Below are 19,716 nucleotides of genomic sequence, written 5' to 3'. Positions count from 1 at the left end.
AAAGTTTAAATTGGTGACTGGAAACTTTAAGGTGCTCAACTTTGATGAACATGAGGGGAAAGTGATCTTGAGCCATATCAGTTATATTATTTGAATAAGGACAATTTAGCACAGGGAAAGAAGGGTGCAGAGGCCGGTCATTAGGGAACTGTGTCTAGAATACCTGTCAAGTTTGGCTTGCATGTAACTCTGGGGCCTTTTTGTGTGAACTCTGTCTTGTGGACAAGGGGAGCCCTTTGGGCCTGGCCTTAGTCTCTCCCTAGTCTCTCCCAGAGCTCCAGAGGTCAAGTTGACAGGCCTAAGCTCTACACCACCCATAAATCACAGGATGAGCACACACTATTGGATATGGATGACCCAAGGCCGCACGTAGTGTTAAACAAAGGGTATTTGTTTATCATGGCAGAAGTGCCCAAGGGCTCAGAGGTTAGGTCCCAGGATTTAAGGGCAAGTGGTAAATGTTTAGACCTTTCTTTGGAATGTGGAGAGAGATCAAGAGAACTTTTAACTGATTTGTTACATTTAAATTGATTTAATCCTTTATTTGCATAATAATATTCTTAAAACTTTTGTCCCTTTCATCTATCTCACTGCATTTTACTATTTGCTATGTTTGTGTAGCAGTAGTTGCTGAAAACAGACCATTTACTGACCGTTTCTTCTAAAGGCACATTTTGGTGGACAATTTTCATGCTCACAGCTGGAACTGGGGAAGATTTAAAAACATTTTTACACTTTTACATGCAGAACTATTACATGCAGAACTAACCTTAAAGTGTATGTGGCCATCAGACTGTGAACAGCACAAACAACTGTGAAAGTTATTGGTTTCCTTTTTAATTTTTATTGCACTAGCAAACTTTTCCAACACTTTTTGTCTTCATCAGCACTCAGAGCAACTGGAATTAGCAAATATTTATGCAAGGGCACAGGTGGCAAACTGAATTTGTTAGGGGAAATGCGTTAATTCAACCATGGTGACATACCATTACACACCTTTTTTTTTTTTTTAAGATTTTATTTATTTATTTGACAGACACAGCAAGAGAGGGAACACAAGCAGGGGGAGTGGGAGAGGGAGAAGCAGGCTTCCTGCAGAGTGGAGAACCCGACATGGGGCTCGATCCCAGGACCCTGGGATCATGACCTGAGCCGAAGGCAGACGCTTAACGACTAAGCCACCCAGGCGCCCCACCACTACACACCTTTTAAAGCCACTAATGACAAAGACTGGAACAAAGGTGACCATGTTTCAAGTGGCGAGGATGACAGAAGAACCAGAGTAACCACCAGCCCTTTAGAGACTCAGGCATTGCACGGCTAGCTGTATCAAAACCCATTTTGAGAGGATTTGTATGTTCACAGTAAGCTGCAGAAAACCCATTTGTTAGGTGAATGGATGAACAAATAAGTGTATCATATTGGCAATTAAAAAAAATCGCACTACTCAATGCTGTCAGAGTATTAATTATGCACTTACATACCCTTAAGCCAACTTTTTAAGAGTAGTACCCACTTTAAGATTCCAATGATGTAAAATTTTAGAGAACACAAAATAGTATTTGCCTGGGTGGCCAGAGTTAAAAGATGAAAATAATTATGGTTAAAATTTATTAGTGTACCAGCTGCTGCATTTTTGTTTTGTGCACACCCATTCTGAAGTGTGACCTTACAAAGTACATTTTAAGTATATTGCATGCCAAGCAGAAATGGTTTCACATAAAGATCTGCACCTCTCTTTGGAAAAAGTAGGAATTTGGCGACCCTAGGTTTCATAGTGGGAGCTCTGCTGTGTGTACTAGCTGGCAAGCAATTCCACTGGAACTCACCTGCATAGGTTCAAGGAAATGGGGAAGCCAAGTCTCCGTTGGTCATAAAAACCACATACCTACTACTGCCTTCGGAGGTCTGGACTTCTTAGTTCTGTTTTCAACTCTCCCTTCGCCCACCTTTCTTTAACTGGAGGGCAAGAGGAGCAGTTAAGCTCTAAAGGGCCTCAGAATTTCTGCAAGAACCTTTACTGTAAGCCACAGTCCCTCCAGTTTGCCGGTTTTTTTCGTCACTGCCTACTGCCCCCAGTGTTTTTGTACTGAATGTGGTTCCTACCGGACGCCTGGAGTCAGGGAGACCAGCCTTCCAAACCTCTCTCTTGGGACCTGGGGACCTTATGTGAACCTCCAAGGTGAAAAAGAGAAGCTGAATCAAAAAACACAGGATTCTTACAGCTGTCCTCTCAGGGAGACCTCTAGACCCACAGAAAACCCCAACATCTGGATTATAAGATTAGTCACATAAAAAGCACTGCCCTGTAGTCTATCCTATGAGGCTTTGGGGCTGCAATGTAAATTAGGCCAAAACCAGAGTGACCGCTAGCCTGTGCCATGATACGATCTATCCCCACTGACGCATACAAAGTTGGGACACCGAGAAACTTGCAGTGACAAATGTGGCAAGGGCCCTGGACAGGTTAGAAAGAACATCGCTCCCTACAACCTGCGTATTCAGACATGTGGGGGTGTTAGGCTTCTGTGGTATGTTCCTGTGTTCAACACCTGGCTCATTCCCTGCTATCTCCACCTCCACTGTAAGGCCTTTCTCCGGTGTGCACTTTCTGGTGTCGAATGAGGTTAGACCTGCGGCTGAAGGCTTTCCCACATTCAGTGCACTTGTAAGGTCTAGCTGGGCTGTGAAGTTTCTGGTGGTCAATCAGAGCAGACCTTTGGCTGAAGACTTTGTCGCAGTTGCTGCACTCATGAGGGCTTTCTGTGGTGTGAACTTTTCGGTGCTGAGTAAGTTGTGTGCTCTGGCTAAAGAATTCTCCACATTCACTGCACTCATAGGGTTTTTCTCCAGTATGAACTCTCTGGTGTTGAGTGAGGCCAAAGCTTTGGCTAAAAAGTTTCCCACATTCATTGCACTTATAAGGCCTTACTCCAGTGTGAACTCTCTGGTGCTTGATGAGGGTGGAGCTTTGGCTAAAGAGTTTCCCACATTCACTGCATTCATAAGGCTTTTCACCAGTGTGAATTCTCTGGTGTTTAATGAGGCTGGGGCTTTGGTTAAAGAATTTCCCACATTCACTGCATTCATAAGGCCTTGTTCCTGTGTGCACTCTCCGGTGTTTAATTAGGTTGGAGTTGGAGGTGAAGAATTTTCCACACTCACTACATTTATAAGGCCGTGCCCCAGTGTGAATTCTCTGATGTTCACTAAGGCTGGAGCTTTGGCTAAAGAATTTCCCACAGTGGCTGCACTCATAAGGCCTTTCTCCAGTGTGAATTCGCTGGTGCCGAACAAGCGTGGGTTTGTTACTGAAGGCTTTTCTGCACTCGCTGCATTCATAAGGCCTCTCTCCGGTATGGACTCTCCGGTGCTGAACAAGTATGTGTTTGTAGCTGAAGGTTTTCCCACACTCATTGCACTCATAAGGCCTTTCTCCAGTGTGGACTCTCTGATGCTGAGCAAGTCTGTATTTGCGACAGAAGGCTTTCCCGCATTCGCTGCACTTATAGTGCTTTTGTCCATTGCGAAAAGGCTCTGCACAGCTGGTGTCCTTAGGTGGTGGCCCCTGGCTGTGAATGAGCTGGTGCTGGAGAAGACCTGAGCTCTCAGGGAAGGGCTTCCTTGATGTGTGTGTTACACAGCTCTTTGCGTTCCTTCTGAGGGGTTTGTCTCCACTGTGCTCCTTCTGATGCTGGTGAACGTTCCCCTGTGTCCCACACAGTTTCTGGCCAGGGTTTGTTCCCAGGCACTCAGAAGGTGAATGCAAATCACCTTCTGAGTCCAGGCCACGTTCCTGGGTGTAGGCCTTCTTGGTAGAATTTATCTGTGACCGTCCTACAGAAACGTTCTGCTCAGAAGGTGCTGCCTCATCCTCTGTTCCACGCCCACAACCTGAAAGCAGAGAACAGTGACAAGCTTGGGTAGGAGGCCGCCTACCCTCCCCTGCCTTGACACCAGGGGATCAAGACAAAAGGAGCTGGGGTGGGGTAGTTTGAAGGCAAGGGCTGCATCACAGGACTCACCATGCAGAAGAAACATGGATGGGGTGTACCACAGGGAGGAGGGGCTGGGTCCACAACTCATATCTTCGGAAATGTGTTCTTGCCAGTGCCTTGGTTATACCAGTGTTCAAGTATTATTTTAAGGGTATGGGTACATACAGACTGTACAACACAGTAAGTGTAGGCCAATGTTGGAGAGCACAGCAGAAGGAGCAATGGTCAGTGGCGACCCCAATGAAGGGTAGAAGACAGGGGAGGGATATACTCCTAGGTCTCTTTTGAGAGGAAAAATGACAAGTGGGCAAAATGTCAAAAAAGGGGAGAAGCCTCTGACCTTGGCACCAAACAGTGTTTGAGCCCAGGACACGACATGTTCCTGATAGGATTCCCAGCTCTGTATCACATCCTCCCCCAGTTGGAGTCATGCCCACTTTGTCATGTGGTGTTCTCCCAGTTCCAGTTGGACAACATGGGATCTAGAAGATGCAAGCCTTTAAGGGAAAGACAGGACAGGTAAGTGGGCAGCACTGGTCCAGGGCAGCCAATCCCAAAACCACCTCAGGAAACAAAAATATCCTGGAAATTGTTACTGAAAGAGCTTCAGAACTGGGGGTTGGTTGGTGAGCTCTTTGTGAAAGCAGGTGTCGTATATATGCCCCAGCGTCAGCAGCCAGAAAGAAGAGGAAAGACAGATTAGCCCAGGACACTGGGGTTGGTGTGAGGGGGCCTTACCCAGCGACGCAACAAGTGCAAAGACCTCCAGCATCACATCACGGTACAGTTGTCTCTGAGCCTCGTTAAGAAGCCTCCATTCCTCCTGGGAGAAGTACACAGCCACTTCCTCAAAGGTCACAGAACCCTGGGATGAGGGGGACAGTTATGTCCATAAGCAGCCTCTCTCTGCAGGACCCCAAAACTACCCCGAACCCCAGCCCACATTCACTCCCTTCCCTGCTCCTTATCTGCCCTAGCTCTCCAGCTTAAGCAGTGGCACCCAGTTTCAACAAAGAGGCAGGTGGTCAGAGTGATGCCTTCTGATCTCTGGGCCTCAGATGCAGGACCCCCATCCTTTTCCTGTAAGACATATGTGAGTCCCCCAGGATCATGCCTCCCAGACATAACCATGTTGGGCCTAGCATTCTCTCAAACTCCTACTAATTGGACCATACCTCCATCATACATCTGATCCCCACCACCAGTTAGCCCATAAAACTGACTTCTGTCTGTGTGTGGCATCTAGGAAGTGCATGCCAAGTGCAGTAATAAATCCCAACCTCCAATGGCCTCCAGCCCTGCAAAGAAGGGGCTTCTGCACCTGACCTTGTTCCTGGCTTAGACCACATGCAGATCTAAATACCCTTGGTCACATTCTGCCTCTACATTGCACATTTTGTGTGTCTTGCCACTTCACCAGGTATAATCCAGGTCCCAGTAACACACTTTTTATGTAAGCTATCTTATGACTTCCTGACAGAACCACCACAAAAGCCTGGTTGGGTGAGTGCCTAGAAGGGTGATTAAGTACCAGTCTGACCATTATTGCTCTGGTCTCATGTTCACTCCTCTGAAAATCTGGCTACCTGTTGGACTTTCCCCTCCCCATACCTCCCTCTGCATTTCCGATTACTACTATTCTGTCTTGTCCATCTTCGTTGGAGAGCACAGCAGAAGGAGCAATGATCAGTGGCGACCCCTTGTCCCCCAATGGCAACGCCACTGTAACCTGAACATGCCTCCTCCTATATGAGATCCAGAGTTCTAGATCTCTATCTTGGGACACACAACAGATGCCACAGTGTGGACATCTTGAGAAATGCAGGACCAGCTGTCCATCTGTCACCTGTACTTGGGAATCTCTGAAACATTTGAGACTCAACATGGCCAAATCCTAATACCTTGATATTCTCACCAAAAACCATGGAGCCATCTGTGACCTGGTCAGCCCTACTTTAAAAACAAATTCAGGGGCACCTGGGTGAACTCAGCAGGTTAGGCATCTGCCTTGAGCTCAGGTCATGATCCAAGAATGCTGGCATCAGGCTCCCTGCTCACTGGGGAGTCTGCTTCTCCCTTTGACACTCCCCGCTCTTGTGCTCTCTCTTGCAAATAAATCTTTAAACAAATCCAGGGCACCTGGGTGGCTTAGTTGCTTAAGTGTCAGCCTTCAGCTTGGGTCATGATCTCAGGGTCCTGGCATCGGGCTCCCTGCTCAGCAGGGGAGTCTGCTTCTCCCCCTCCCTCTGCTTGTGTGTTCTCTTGCTCACTCTCTCTCAAATAAAGAAATCTTAAAAACCCAAAAGACAAATCCAGAAGCCAAACAGTCTTCTACCTCCACATCTACCACTTTAGCCCAGCTACCAATCCTGATCTAGCCTCGTTTAATGATCTCCTTGTCTCCCTCTTCCCCAGTCTGTAGTGTACTCTATCACCAAGGGCAGCTTCTCAAGACCCGAGCCAGATTCAGTTTTCCCCTCTTCTCCAGAACTGTTTGACTGCTACCATCACTCTCAGAACAGAACCCTGACTTGGCTCCCGGCCCTCTGTTCTCAACAGACATATGAGACCTAGAACACTCCCATCTCAGTCTCACCTCCAAGCCCAAGGCTTTGTACATACTGATACCTAAGACACCTTTCACACCTCACCCCGTTGCTTGCCAAAAGTGGGCACCTCTCTCCATACAACGTCTGACCCGGGCTTAGGGGCTTATCTAGAGTGTTGAGACACCAAGGGCAGGAAGAGTGGCAGCAAAAGAGTTCCAGGACACCTGACACTCACCGGTGCAGGGTCCATAAGTGCTTCTGCTGAAAGCAGAACCTGCAGGAAGAGCAGGGCCATGTTAGTTTAATTCCCATGAGGGATACAGACAAAGTGAAACACGTAATGTTATTTCACGTAAAGATGAAAGCTGAAGGGGATAAAGAAAGCATTTATACAAGGAAGTAGAAAGTGTGGAGTTATGCCAAAAGCATGTGTACATCCTCAGAAATGTCTGTCAGGGTTGTGTTGTGTTTGAGGAATATCCCTTAGGCGAATGAACAACAAGAATAAGAGATAAATTATGTTCAGGTTTATGTGTGGGTGTGCTTCTGAACCTTCCACTTTATTCCTTATTTTATTCTGATTCTTCCTGTGCCAAAAATACATTCTTCTCTTCCTATACCTTGTAGTTGGCCCTAATAGCTGGTTAGGTATATGACTCCTTATACTTTTTTTTCAAGTTTGTCAATAAATGTTCAGAAAGATATTGCAAATATATTTTCTCCCATGGTAGAGAAGTAAACCAAACCCCTAGTCACTTGATTACACCTTCGAAATAAATCTCTGCTAAAGAGGTTGTCGCTGGGGCTCCAGTAAAGGTGCTTAGGGCAACTGCATTTCTGACTGTTTCAAGGAAAGGAAACAAGCTAGGACCTAACCTTTCTTCCATCCTCATTATATAAAATTCTTTCCTTTGAAGCATTACTTTCTATCCTTACAATGATTAAATTTCTGCCTATCTTAGCAAAATACCTTAACTGAGATATCCCATCATCATGTTCTCTTGGAGTAATACCAAAGACAGATGATAGAAGAGTATAACCACTTAAAAAACAAAAATCTTGTGGGTGTGAGTATAAAAGTTTATGGTAATGTTAAGTGTGTGTTTAAAAAGATAAAAGACTGATCAGAAAGTGAAAATGTTAGTTTAAGCACAATAATTTTAATAAATTTAAATCACAATTTAGGAAAACTGCATTAGACAAAAAGAATCTCAAAAACAACAAACAACAACAAACAACAACAACAAAAACCCAGCCAAAGAATATATCCATAAAGGGGGCGCCTGGGTGGCTCAGATGGTTAAGCGTCTGCCTTCGGCTCAGATCATGATTCCAGGGTCCTGGGATCAAGCCCCAAGTCGGGCTCCTGGCTTAGCGGGGAGCCTGCTTCTCCCTCTCCCTCTGCCTCCCCCGCTGCTCATGCTCACTCTCTCTCTGTATCTCTGTGTCTCAAATGAATAAATAAAATCTTTCAAAAAAAAAAAAAAGAATATATCCATAAAGGGTAAGATCAATGAGAAAGGAAGAACAAATCTTGACAATATTCATAAGAGTACCCAAAACAATGCGGAGAAAAGTACACACACCTCACACCTAGATTTCATAACAAACTGGAGCCACAAAACCCAAACCCAACACTACTAAAAGATTCAAAGCAACCAAAGCCAAAACCTTTACGTTATATGTGTTATTAAAGGATGCCAAGGGGCACCTGGGTGGCTCAGGTCATGATCTCAGGGTTGTGAGAACAAGCCCCACGTGAGGCTGCTTGGGATTCTTCCTCTCCTTCCTCCCCTTCCCCTGCTTCATGCTCTCTTACTAAAATAAATCATCTTTTAAAAAAAAGGATGCCAGGATTGGAGGAAATATTCAAATAGGAAAAGCCATTAAGGTCCTGGAAAGTAAGAGGGAACAAAGCAGAAACAATGTGTGTTTCACCATAAAAATAAATGCATGCTTGGTGTGACTGCAAAAGAGGTGATATAACATTATAAAGCTGTTCCGGTAAGAAAAGTATTGTCACAGAAATTAGGTTGAAAAAACTAGATCTCATAAAGTGGGGCACCCATGGGTCTTGATGCTTCAGTGGTGGTATGGAGCATTAAAAGAGCTTATAAATTACCCTGTGTGGCAAAACAAATTTAGACCTCCACTTGTGTGATGCACACACAAAAAAGTAATTTCAGCTGGAGAGGCTTAGATGGGAAGACAAAAATTACATCTCTTATGAGTTAATAAATGAACAGATTTCTCAAACCAAAGCATCGTAGTAAAGAACCCCACTACATTATAATAAAAGGGCTCCTGATGGGCACCTGGGTGGCTCAGTCGTTAAGCATCTGTCTGCTGTCGGCTCAGGTCATGATCCCAGGGTCTTGGGATCGAGCCCCGCATCGGGCTCCTTGCTCTGCGGGAAGCCTGCTTCTCCCTCTCCCACTCCCCCTGCTTGTGTTCCCTCTCTCGCTGTGTCTCTGTCAAATAAATAAATAAAATCTTAAAAAAAAAGGGCTCCTGTTGTCATAAAAACTGAAATGACAAGCCACACAGGTGAGCAAAAATTACACAAATTCTTGAACCCCCCATTATTGTTTAAAAAAAAAATCTAAGATTTGAATATCTAATAAATTGAAATCTTGGGTATGTAAACAAGAATTCCAGCAAGCACTTTTTACAAATGTAATGGTAATCATTAAAGCAAAACTCAGTAAGGCTGACCTCGCAAACCTGACACTGGCCCAGTGCTAGTAACACTATAGAAATTAGTAAATACTGGGGGCGCCTGGGTGGCTCAGTCGTTGAGCGTCTGCCTTCGGCTCAGGTCATGATCCCAGGGTCCTGGGATCGAGCCCCGCATCGGACTCCCTGCCCCGCGGGAAGCCTCCCTCTCCCTCTGCCTGCTGCTCCCCCTGCTTGTGTTCCCTCTCTCGCTGTGTCTCTCTCTGTCAAAATAAATAAATAAAATCTTTAAAAAAGAAATTAGTAAATACTGTAAGCTGCTGTGGGTATATAGATTTGGTAACATTCTGAAAACCAGTCTGGCATTATAAAGTAAATTTAAACCTTTCACTACTTGTAGAAATCTATCCTTAATACATCATATATGCTAGACAACTGTGTGCTTTATCCCAGAACATGTGGCTGTAGTAGCAATGTATAAATGCGGAAAACGATGGGCAACACCTAAAAAGACATTTTATTCATATATTCATACCACAGAATACTGCACAGAAAACGGACAGATGTAAAAAGTTAGAGTCACAACATACTATTGTGATGTCAGTCCTTTCAAAGAGTGTTTCAAAACACATGGAAACCAATAAACATCAAGACAACAAAAGATGCTTACTTGAAACATCGGACAACAGCTTAACTCTGGAGACTGGGATAACTGTTGTGGAAAGACTTGCACAGCTGGCTCCTGGGGTCCAATTTATAGCCCATTCCTTCACTTGGCCAGTGCGAACATTAATTAGAAAGCAGCGATCAGGCCGGCAGGGGGAGCTCTCAACCCTACCACGCGCTTCCCTTGCAAACTCCACAGAACACAGGTGGAATCTACTAAGAGCGACTACTCCACGAGCCTACAACAGCCCAGCCAACGAGAAGCCACCACACTTACAACGCCCACTCTGCCCCAACGGGCAACACTCCGCTCTTCCCGAATTAAATCGAATTAAATCCAAACAAACCGGGCGCCTGGGTGGCTCAGTCGGTTGAGCGACTGCCCTCGGCTCAGGTCATGATCCTGGAGTCCCGGGATCGAGTCCCGCGTCGGGCTCCCCGCTCGGCGGGGGGTCTGCTTCTCCCTCTGACCCTCCCGACCCTCCCCCCTCTCATGTGCTCTCTCTCTCTCAAATAAAATCTTTAAAAAAAGAGAAAAAAATCCGAACAAACCCATTTGTGGTGGCAAAATAGCCGTTTTACTTTTTAAGGTTAACAGTAACAAGTACAAGTACTGGTTACTTAACTGCACACGTACGTTCTGTGCAAGTCTCTTCAGACAGGTCTTACTTCAAAAGTTGGAACACCGTCCCAAGAACAAAAATACGACATTTTAAAGCAGAATTGGGTGAGGGCCCAGATGCAGAGAAACGCAGCACGTACCTGAACTGGTATCACCACGGCAGCTGCGGGGACGAGCGCGGCACCGCAGTCTTCAGCCCCGGCGGCAGCGATGTCGAATCTCGGAGCAGCCGGCGCAGCGGGTCTCTCCTCCCGCTACCTCAGGCAGGCCCAGCAAGCCAAAGCTTCCGACCGCGGGAGGGAACCAACTTCACAAGATGTCGCTGGAGGCCAACGCCGGAAGGCCCGCCCAGATGCCGTCCTTGGGACGGAAGTGCCTCTCCTGAGCCCTCATTCGCCCAGTACAGCGGACGCGCGGCGCACTGCCTTCCGGGTAATGTAGTTCTGAGGGAGCCAGAGGGTCCACGACGGTCTCCATTCCTGACCTCAGGAACTGCCCAGCCACACCAAGAAAGGCGCTGGGCGGGGATGGCTGCAGGCTTTGAGGAAGGGGCGGGGCTCCAGCTTCTGGGGTCACACCCAGATTTCCATGGAACGTAGTCTGTGCTGATCACAGAAATGTACTGAGACCTACGTATGATTTCTGATGTTCCCCCAAACTACAAATGGTTACTCAGACACAAAGTGCATCCACGCACAGCTGGGACCTAAAATACTGTCTTACTGCTTTTCAGGTACATGTTAGACTGAAACTTCAGAATCAACTGGAGTTTTTCTATTAGAAACAAGGTAGAGGGGCTCAGTCCGTTAAGCATCTGACTCTGGCTCAGGTCATGACCTCAGGGTCCTGGGGTCAGCTTGCCTCCAGCTAGCTCACAGGGGAGTCTGCTTGACCCTCTCCCCCTCCTCCCACTTGTGCTCACTCTCAAATAAATCTTAAAAAACAAAACAAAAAGCTGATAATTATATCCAGCCCTTACTCCACGTATTACATTCTTTCTTAGATCCTAAGACCGATCTTAAAAGAGTGAGTGACTTAACCACATGGGGAAAGGGGGCTTATGAACACTGAGACGAAAAGGATGAGGAGAAACTGGACACCTCACACACAGCAGTAATGTAAAATGGTGCCAGCATTATGGAAAACAGTTCCTCAAAAAAAAAATGACCATATTACCATATGATCCAGCAGTTCTACTTTTGGGGGATATATGCAAAAATAATTGGAAAGCAAGGTGAAGAAATCTTTGAAAGTAAGGTGTTAAAGAAATATCTGTACAAGCGTGCCCATAGTAGCATTATTCATAATACCCAAAAGAGGTAGAAGCAACTCCTGGTCCATGGACAGATGAATGGATAGAGAGAATTAATGGGTAAAGAAAATGTGCCATATACATACAATGAGATACTATTCAACCTTAAAGAGAAGGAAATTCAAACAGATTAACACACAAGATACAGCATGGATGAACCCTGACGAGGATACTATGCTATATGAAACAGAACAGTGGGTTTCAAGGGATTGAGGGAAGGGGAAAATGGCGAGTTGGGTAATGGATTTAAGTTTAACAAGATGAGGGCGCCTGGGTGGCTCAGTTGGTTAAGCGACTGCCTTCGGCTCAGGTCACGATCCTGGAGTCCCTGGATCGAGTCCCGCATCGGGCTCTCTGCTCGGCAGGGAGCCTGCTTCTCCCTCTGACCCTCCCCCATCTCATGTGCTCTCTCTCTCATTCTCTCTGTCTCAAATTAAAAAAAAAAAAAAAAAAAAAGTTTAACAAGATGAGTTATAGATATCCACTGCAGGTGAATGTACTTAACATTCCTGAACCGTACCCTTAAAAACAAGATGGCAAATTTCATGTGATGTGTATTTTACCACAACTTTTAAAACAAAACTATGTAAAACAAAACCATGTACGAGTTTTTTTTCCAATGCTAATTTAGAACACACTTTTGGCTGACGTCTTTCCCCATCTGCTCTACTCACGAGTTCAAGTTCTTTCCCAGATGCTGAATGAGTTGGGAGTCTTGGCTAAAAGAATTTCCCACATTCCCTGCACGCTCGCCTTGCTTAATGAGATTGGTTTGTACCTAAATACTTCCCCACTTTAGCTGCACTTGTAAAGTTTCCTCCAGCGTGCATTTTCTGGTGACCGACGAAGCAAGACTTTCTAACAAAGGCCTTGCTATATGCTGAACTCATAAAACCTCGGCCTGGTGTATTCTTTGGTGTTAAGTCAAGATTTTTGTGTAATTCCCCGCATTTTCTGATGCTGAAGGAGGTGGGACTTTCTGATGAAGGCCTTCCCGCATTCACGGCACAAACAAGGCCCTTCTCCAATGTGACTGCTCTGCTGTTTAAGGAGACTGGAGTTTTGTGTGAAAGACTTCCTGCATTCACTACACTCTTTCTACGCTATGAACTTCCTGGTGGCTAGTAAGTGTGGAGTTGTACCTAAAGATTTTCCCACATTGGCTGCATTTAAAAACCCTTTCTTGGGGCGCCTGGATGGCTCAGTCGTTAAGCGTCTGCCTTCGGCTCAGGTCATGATCCCAGGGTCCTGGGATCGAGCCCCGCATCGGGCTCCCTGCTCAGCGGGAGGCCTGCTTCTCCCTCTCCCACTCCCCCTGCTTGTGTTCCCTCTCTCGCTCTGTCTCTCTCTGTCAAATAAATAAATAAAATCTTTAAAACAAACAAACAAAAAAACCCTTTCTTTACTGTGATTCCTGAAATGTTTACTGAGGTCAGAGTTGTACCTAAAAAATGTCCCACTTTCGCTACACTCTAAGGCCCTTCCGCAGCGTGGACTTTCTGGGACTCTACAAGCATGTCCTGTGGCGGAAGGCTTTCCCATACCCGCTGCACTTACAACCGTTTGGTCCACTTTCAAAAGCTTCTCCACTCGGTGTCCCTGTGTGGCTTCAACCCACGGAAAGTGGCTGGGCGGGGTGGGAGGGTGGGGGATGGGGAGAAAGACTGTGAAGTCCTCTCCACCCTCCCTCCACACCAAGGTCTTCTCTGCCATATAAACAGTGGTCCAAATGAAGGCCTCCCCTCATCACTTCTGAAAAGTTTCTCTCTAATTTGATGCTTTTGGTGCTGGAAATGCTTTCCCCCACAAGTGTGCAAGCCTCGCTCAGGGTGTGTTCCATCATGCTCAGCCAAGTGCAAAAGGTCTTTCAAGAGCAAGCTACACGTCTCACAGGGCTGGGACTTCTGGATGGATGCGCCTGGCTTTGGGGTCCTGACCTGTGACCCTCCTACAGAAACATCTTGCTCTGAAGGGGCCTCCTCATCCTGGGCTCCATGCAACCTGTAAGCAGAGAAATGCTGGTGAAGTGCCTGCTGACTTCGTTGGGAGGAGGCGGCCCCATCGGGAATGTGTGCCAGACACACCCACGGACGAGGCCACATGACTGCTGACGGGCGAGGGGGACTCGAGACAGTGAGAGGAAGGCCTGTTGTGCAGGGCTCAGCCTGGCATGCTCCCGTGATGGGAGAGCCCTGACTCTGGGGAAGGACACGAGGAAGGGGGAAGTGCAGGGAGGAGAGGCGGGCTCCCCAACTCCCTCCTCTGCAAATGACTTTCAACAAGGCCAGAGCTGCTGGTGACCAGTGAGCACTGATGCAAGACTGGGTCCAAACGCAGAAATGTGTGATTGCAACACAGCAGCTGGTGTTCAGAGACTATTTAAAGATATGTGCAGCCCTCCAAGGAAGCAGTGGAAGGCAAAAGATGAGAGCCCAACGTCAGAGTGGAAATATTAGTGGGAAAGAAAAGGTAAAAATGAGGTGTGGCCACTGTCCTAGGCATCACACGACGGTGGGCACGGGACAGATGCTCCATGTGAGGGCCACATTCCTTTGAGCCTCTCTTGACGTTGCAGAAGTAATGTCCAACCCGTCAGCTACACAGGGCCCTCCTACTGCTCAAAGTGAGCAACCACCTGGGCCTGAAGAGGCCAGTCCTTGGGGAAAGACAGGGAAAGCGAGTGGCCAAGACCCACCCAGAGTGACCTACCTCACATCGACATCCCACATTCTAAATTTACAGTGCCTTCAGAGGAAGGTCTTTAAAAAAAACAACCCAAACAGTCCCTACAAGTGGTGACCAGATCAGTGCCTGAAGTTACTGGGACAGGCAGTCCTGAAAGTGTATTAGCAAGAGGGATGGGAAGGCCTGGGGCACAGAGGTTCCAAGCATGCAGAGAGAGGCACCCGACCACAGACAGGCAAGGCAACGGCACCAAAACCCCCAGACCCACACAGGAGGCATTTCTTTGGCCTTCTCACGTGCCAGTCTGCACAGAGCCCAGGGGGTACGCTGCAAATGCAACCAGCATCCTCATCTGCCCCAGTCCTGCATCAGAACACCAAAGTCCCCTGGCAGGAGAGAACAGCTCTCATTTTCAGGTATCCGCCCCCAACTCTGTTTCTTGCTTTAGCTCAGCCGCAGAGACCTGTGTGAGGATCTAGCTCATAAGCAAGCTTGACATTCTCTCACCACCTGACCCTTGTTCAAAGCCCTAGACTAGCAATGCTTCTGGCTGATCCCATTTCCCTCAACTACTCTACCAGCCTGAATGAAACAATCCCAGCAAGAGTCACCAGGACCCTGCTGCATCCTGAGGGGTGAAAGGCCCCGTCCTGCCCCGGTATCTGGCCTTCATTGGAGAGGCACTTCAGCATCCATCTTATGTCCACTCAGAAGGCTTTACGACCTCCACCCTTCACCTCACATGCACACCCCCCCCAACACGACTGTCCAGGTGCCCACCTGAGACACAGACTTAGCCCCCTCCTTCCCTTGCCTTGTCCCTAGTGGTGCTACCACCATAATATAAAGATGGCTCCTATGAAATCAGACCCACAGCTTTACTGGGGTCCACATGCCAAGTACTATACTGTGGTTGGCTCCAATCTGAAGGCCTCTACTGAACTCCAGATCTGTGGGTCCAACAGCCAACTGGACACATCCAAAAGTCTCTGGAACATTTCTGATGTAGCCAAGAACGGATTATTCACATTTCCTCTGAAAATCCCTTCTACCACTGACTTCCCACATCCTAATTGATGGAATATCCACTCTTCCAAATAAGGCCCCAAACACCAGGCCTGTTCCTCGCTCCCCGTTTCCATGTCATCTCCCAGCTCCCTCTCTCTCCACATCAGAAAATGTTCTGCACTCTGTGCAGAACGCATCCAGAAGGCAACTCCCTCCTGTCTGGCCACTACCAGCAGTCACTCGCTGCAGTGTCTATCTGCAGACCCCCAGTCTGTCCACCACTCTGTAGCAACGGGAATCCGTTAAAATCTGGATCAGATCACCTCTCCCCTCAGCTCCGAACCTTCCCTAGGTCCCACTCTCCTCAGATTTGAGGCCCAGAACCTAAGGCTGTCATTCTAGGCCTGATTTCTGTGTGCCCTGACCTCTCACCCCACCACCTCACCACCACACTCCCTAGCCCATCAGGTATAATAGGAATGGGAAGCTTCCTAAACAACCCCAGCTAAGTTGCACCTGCAGGCATTTGAACACCCTGGATCTGTGCCCAGGATGCATGTTACATCCTACCCAGTCGGTTGTCAGCAATGCAGCTGACCCACAGAACCCAGACTGAGTTCAGGACCCTGGGCTTTGTAGAACCACAGGATTGTCCTGAAAGAGAGAGAAGAACAGATGAAGATTCTCAGAACATCACCATTCCCTATATTGGGTCGCCTTAACCACAGGGGTGAAAGTTAGGGTGGGTGAGAGCCTGGGACACCCTCTATTCATTGTTGCAGGGTCCAGAAGCATTTCTGCCACCACCATGGGACCCTGTGGAAGGAGGGAAGCCATGAGAAATGGGACCCATGGTAGGATCCTATAAGGTGAGCTGAACCACGGTCCAAACTGAGCTCCTCAGGCCTCACTGCTGCCTCTTACTAGCTGTGTGACTCTGGAAAGACTGAACCTTCCTGAGCACCAGTGCCCTTATTCCATAAAATGGGAAGACGGTTTTCCACCTCAGAGGGCTGATACTGATACCACACCTACGAAGTACACACTATGTATCAGCTATCACTGTCCACATCATCAATGGTTTTGTCTATGTTTTCAGGGCAAGTGAAGTGGTAGGGCTTTAAAAATTTGATTGTGGGGTGTTCTACGCAAACAATGAATCATGGAACACTCCATCAAAAACTAATGATGTAATGTATGGTGATTAACATAACAGTAAAAAATTAAAAAGAAATTTGATTGTGTATTCCTCCCACTTTTCAAAGGTTTAAGAGGATGTGATACACAAAACTTCTATCATAACTCAATACTTAAAGGTAAGTTAACATTTAAACCATTAAGTATTTGGATAAATTTAAGTAATTCAGTGCATTCATTTCTAATTGCCTGCCTATGTGTACGTATTTGGAGGGTGGTTGCTTCATTAGTGTTCAAAGGGAGGCACTGAGCCCTACTAGTCTTGTACTATAATCCTCTGAAGATAGCATGCAGGGAGCCCTTGACTGGACAGTGGATGGGAGGTGAGGCGGCGGTACCCTGGTCAGGGACCCAGCTACTCCACTAACCCAGCTGACCTCTGCCTTGTTCCATAGGGAGTGGTCTTGAAAGTCTGCTTAGCCTACAAGGCGGAGAAGCTACACCAACTCACACCTCAGTCTCCATGCCAGGCCAGCGCCTTACCTTACCTGGACCTCCCTTTCTACATACACACGCCAGAATTCATCCTACACCAGGACTGCTCCTTTCTGAAAGAGCATCAGGGATACATGCCCACCTGTGCCCTGCCCTCTGGTCTCAGCGCCGCCAAACCTCACTGCAGAGCCCATCTGAAAGAACAACCTTAAGAGTCTCCTTCTTTAGGGGCATCTGAGTGGCTCAGTCAGTTAAGTGTCCAACTCTTGTTTTTGGCTTAGGTCATGATTTCAGCGTCCTGGGATTAAGCCCCACGTCAGGCTCCATGATGGGCAGGAAGCCTGCTTAAGATTCTCTCTCCCTCTGCCCCTCCCCCCTCTAAAAAACAACAACAACGAACTTGAGATGGTCTTTCACCTCCCTCCTTTTGCTCACAGACATATTGGATGCAGCAGGAAATCGTCGACTCTATCTTTACGATCTATCCAAACTCATCACAGCTTTGCTCTAGTGCTGCTCTGGTCCAGCCCTACCATAAATTCTCCTGGATCTATTGCAGCGTCCTCCTCATGGGTCTCCCTGCTTCCATTTCCTATCCATTATTCAACAACTTTAAACTTCAAATCTGGAGACGCCTGGACAGCTCAATCGGTTGAGTGTCTGCCTCAGCTCGGGTCATGATCCCAGAGTCCTGGGATCAAGTCCCACATCAAGCTTGCTGCTCAACAGGCAACCTGCTTCTCCCCTGCCTGCTGCTCCCCCTGCTTGTGCTTACTCTCTCTCTCTCTGGCAAATAAATAATATCTTAAAAACAAAAACAAAAAAAACCCTTCAAATCTGGATATGCCCCTAAATTAGGTCCCTGGAACCAATTCCAAGAAGTGTGTGTGTGTGTGTGTGTGTGTAGACAGAGGGAGACAGAGTCGTAAACAGACTCTGTGCTGAGCTCATAGCCTGAGGTGGGACTCAATCTCATGACCCTCAGATCACAACCTGAGCCGAAACCAAGAGTCGGATGCTTAACCGACTGTGCCACCCGGGTGCCCCAACACAAGGCAATTCTTAAAAGCCAGCAAGATGTCCAAGCATTCAATTCTGACACTCTCAGGAAGTAGCATTAGATTCACAGGTTAACGTCAGTCCTAAAAGAGTGCACTCCCACCTTCAACACCCTGCCATTCCAGATGCCATTTGCAAGCCAGGCTGTTACTTGTGCTTCTCAAGACCCTCTCCTCAGGTTTAAGTGATCTGCTGGAATGGCTCACAAAACTCAGAAAAACATTTTTCTTTTTTTTTTTTTTAAAGATTTTATTTATTTATTGAATGAGAGAGAGAAAGCACATGAGAGGGGGGAGGGTCAGAGGGAGAAGCAGACTCCCCGCCGAGCAGGGAGCCCGATGCGGGACTCGATCCCGGGACTCCAGGATCATGACCTGAGCCGAAGGCAGTGGCTTAACCAACTGAGCCACCCAGGCGCCTCCAGAAAAACATTTTTCTTGCTAGATTACCAGTTCATTATAAAAGGATGTAACTTGGGAATAGCCAGACGGAAGAGATGCATATGGCCAGGCAGGTATGAAGACAGGGCGCAGTGTCCAAGCTCTCTCCAGATGCACCACTCTCTTCAATCTCCGTGTTCACCAACCTGGAAGCTCTCTGAACCCTGTCCTTTAGGGTGTTTACGGAGACTGCATTATTACAGAGCATGGGAGACTAAATCACTGGCTGTTGGCTATTGGTTCAACCTCCAGCCCCTCTCCCTTCCCCCAACGTGGGCGAAAATGGGAAATGGGAGGAACGAAAATTTCCAACTGTCTAATCACATGGTTGGTCCCCTCCCCCATCCAACCACCGCCCGCAACCAGCTTAGGTGCTTCCAGTCTTCTCGTTCGTACAGCAAAAGACAACTTTATCACTTCCAACACTTAGGAAATTCCTAAGTTTTTGGAAGCTGTGAGTCAAGAACTACGGACTAAGACCAGACATACACGAGAAATGGATTTTGGTCATCTGAATGGACCAATACGTGTTTTTCATAGGTCCCCATCGCAGCCCTCCCATTCCGGCCCCCTCCGACCTTCCGCGGAGCCGGGGGCCCACGCCGCCACTGCAGACAACGCTCCACCGCGCCCTCTGTTCCCCGCACACACAAGGGGCCGCGACTCGGGAGCACATGCCGGGATTCCCCCCACCGCACGGGCCGAGCCGGGACCCCACGCCGGGGCGCCCTCTGCTCCCGCCCCGCGGGCCTGGCTGTGGGGAGCTGGGCGGGCGCGCCTCCGTCCGGAAGCAGCGCTCGGGGCGAGGGGCGGGCGGCTGAGGGCCCGGGGGTCGCGGCACCCACCTCAGCCGGCTTCACCGGCGCGGCCTCCGCCTCCGACCGGTGGGAAGAGCGGGGCAGGGAGCGGCGGGCGCCCGGGCGGGGACGACGCCTCTTCTGAAACTTCCCATCCGCGTCCAACCAACCCGGACATCCCCAGACCCTACGCCAGCCAAACTGGCCGAGAACGCCAAGACGCCCAACACCTCGAGGACGCCGCCGGAAGTCCCGCCTCACATGCGCAGCCG

General features: G+C 48.0%; 2 protein-coding genes across 23 annotated transcripts in view; one reads left to right on the top strand and one right to left on the bottom strand.

Moving 5' to 3' along the window:
* ZNF772 (zinc finger protein 772) overlaps nucleotides 1–1,446 on the top strand; it is a 19,570-nt gene extending 18,124 nt beyond the window's left edge. For 15 of the 16 annotated variants that reach the window (XM_064580325.1, XM_064580320.1, XM_064580315.1 and 12 more), the window contains one exon: nucleotides 1,015–1,446. The gene's annotated coding sequence lies outside the window, so the exon portion shown is untranslated. The remainder of the gene's footprint in view (nucleotides 1–1,014) is intronic. The other variant, XM_054511689.2, reaches the window with a different exon arrangement.
* On the bottom strand, nucleotides 1,035–19,716 carry LOC123856204 (zinc finger protein OZF-like). 7 transcript variants are annotated; one of them, XM_064580326.1, is made up of 6 exons: nucleotides 19,493–19,716; nucleotides 13,381–13,824; nucleotides 10,652–11,116; nucleotides 6,783–6,821; nucleotides 4,737–4,863; nucleotides 1,035–3,894 (listed from the first exon to the last, which is right to left on the bottom strand). In XM_064580326.1, the coding sequence occupies exons 4-6, from the start codon at nucleotides 6,795–6,797 to the stop codon at nucleotides 2,558–2,560; spliced, it is 1,479 nt and encodes a 492-aa protein (XP_064436396.1). In that variant the 5' UTR covers nucleotides 6,798–6,821; nucleotides 10,652–11,116; nucleotides 13,381–13,824; nucleotides 19,493–19,716; the 3' UTR covers nucleotides 1,035–2,557. The 7 variants fall into 7 exon arrangements, with proteins under 7 accessions (XP_064436396.1, XP_064436397.1, XP_064436399.1 ...); XM_064580327.1 differs by having other exon boundaries at nucleotides 10,652–11,111; XM_064580329.1 differs by lacking the exon at nucleotides 6,783–6,821.

The sequence above is a fragment of the Mirounga angustirostris genome, unplaced genomic scaffold (assembly GCF_029215605.1).
Source record: "Mirounga angustirostris isolate CCGP_5_RB_7025 unplaced genomic scaffold, mMirAng1.0.hap1 SCAF_16, whole genome shotgun sequence".
NCBI classification, from domain to species: domain Eukaryota; kingdom Metazoa; phylum Chordata; class Mammalia; order Carnivora; family Phocidae; genus Mirounga; species Mirounga angustirostris.
This window is presented reverse-complemented; position numbering and strand designations above follow the sequence as displayed.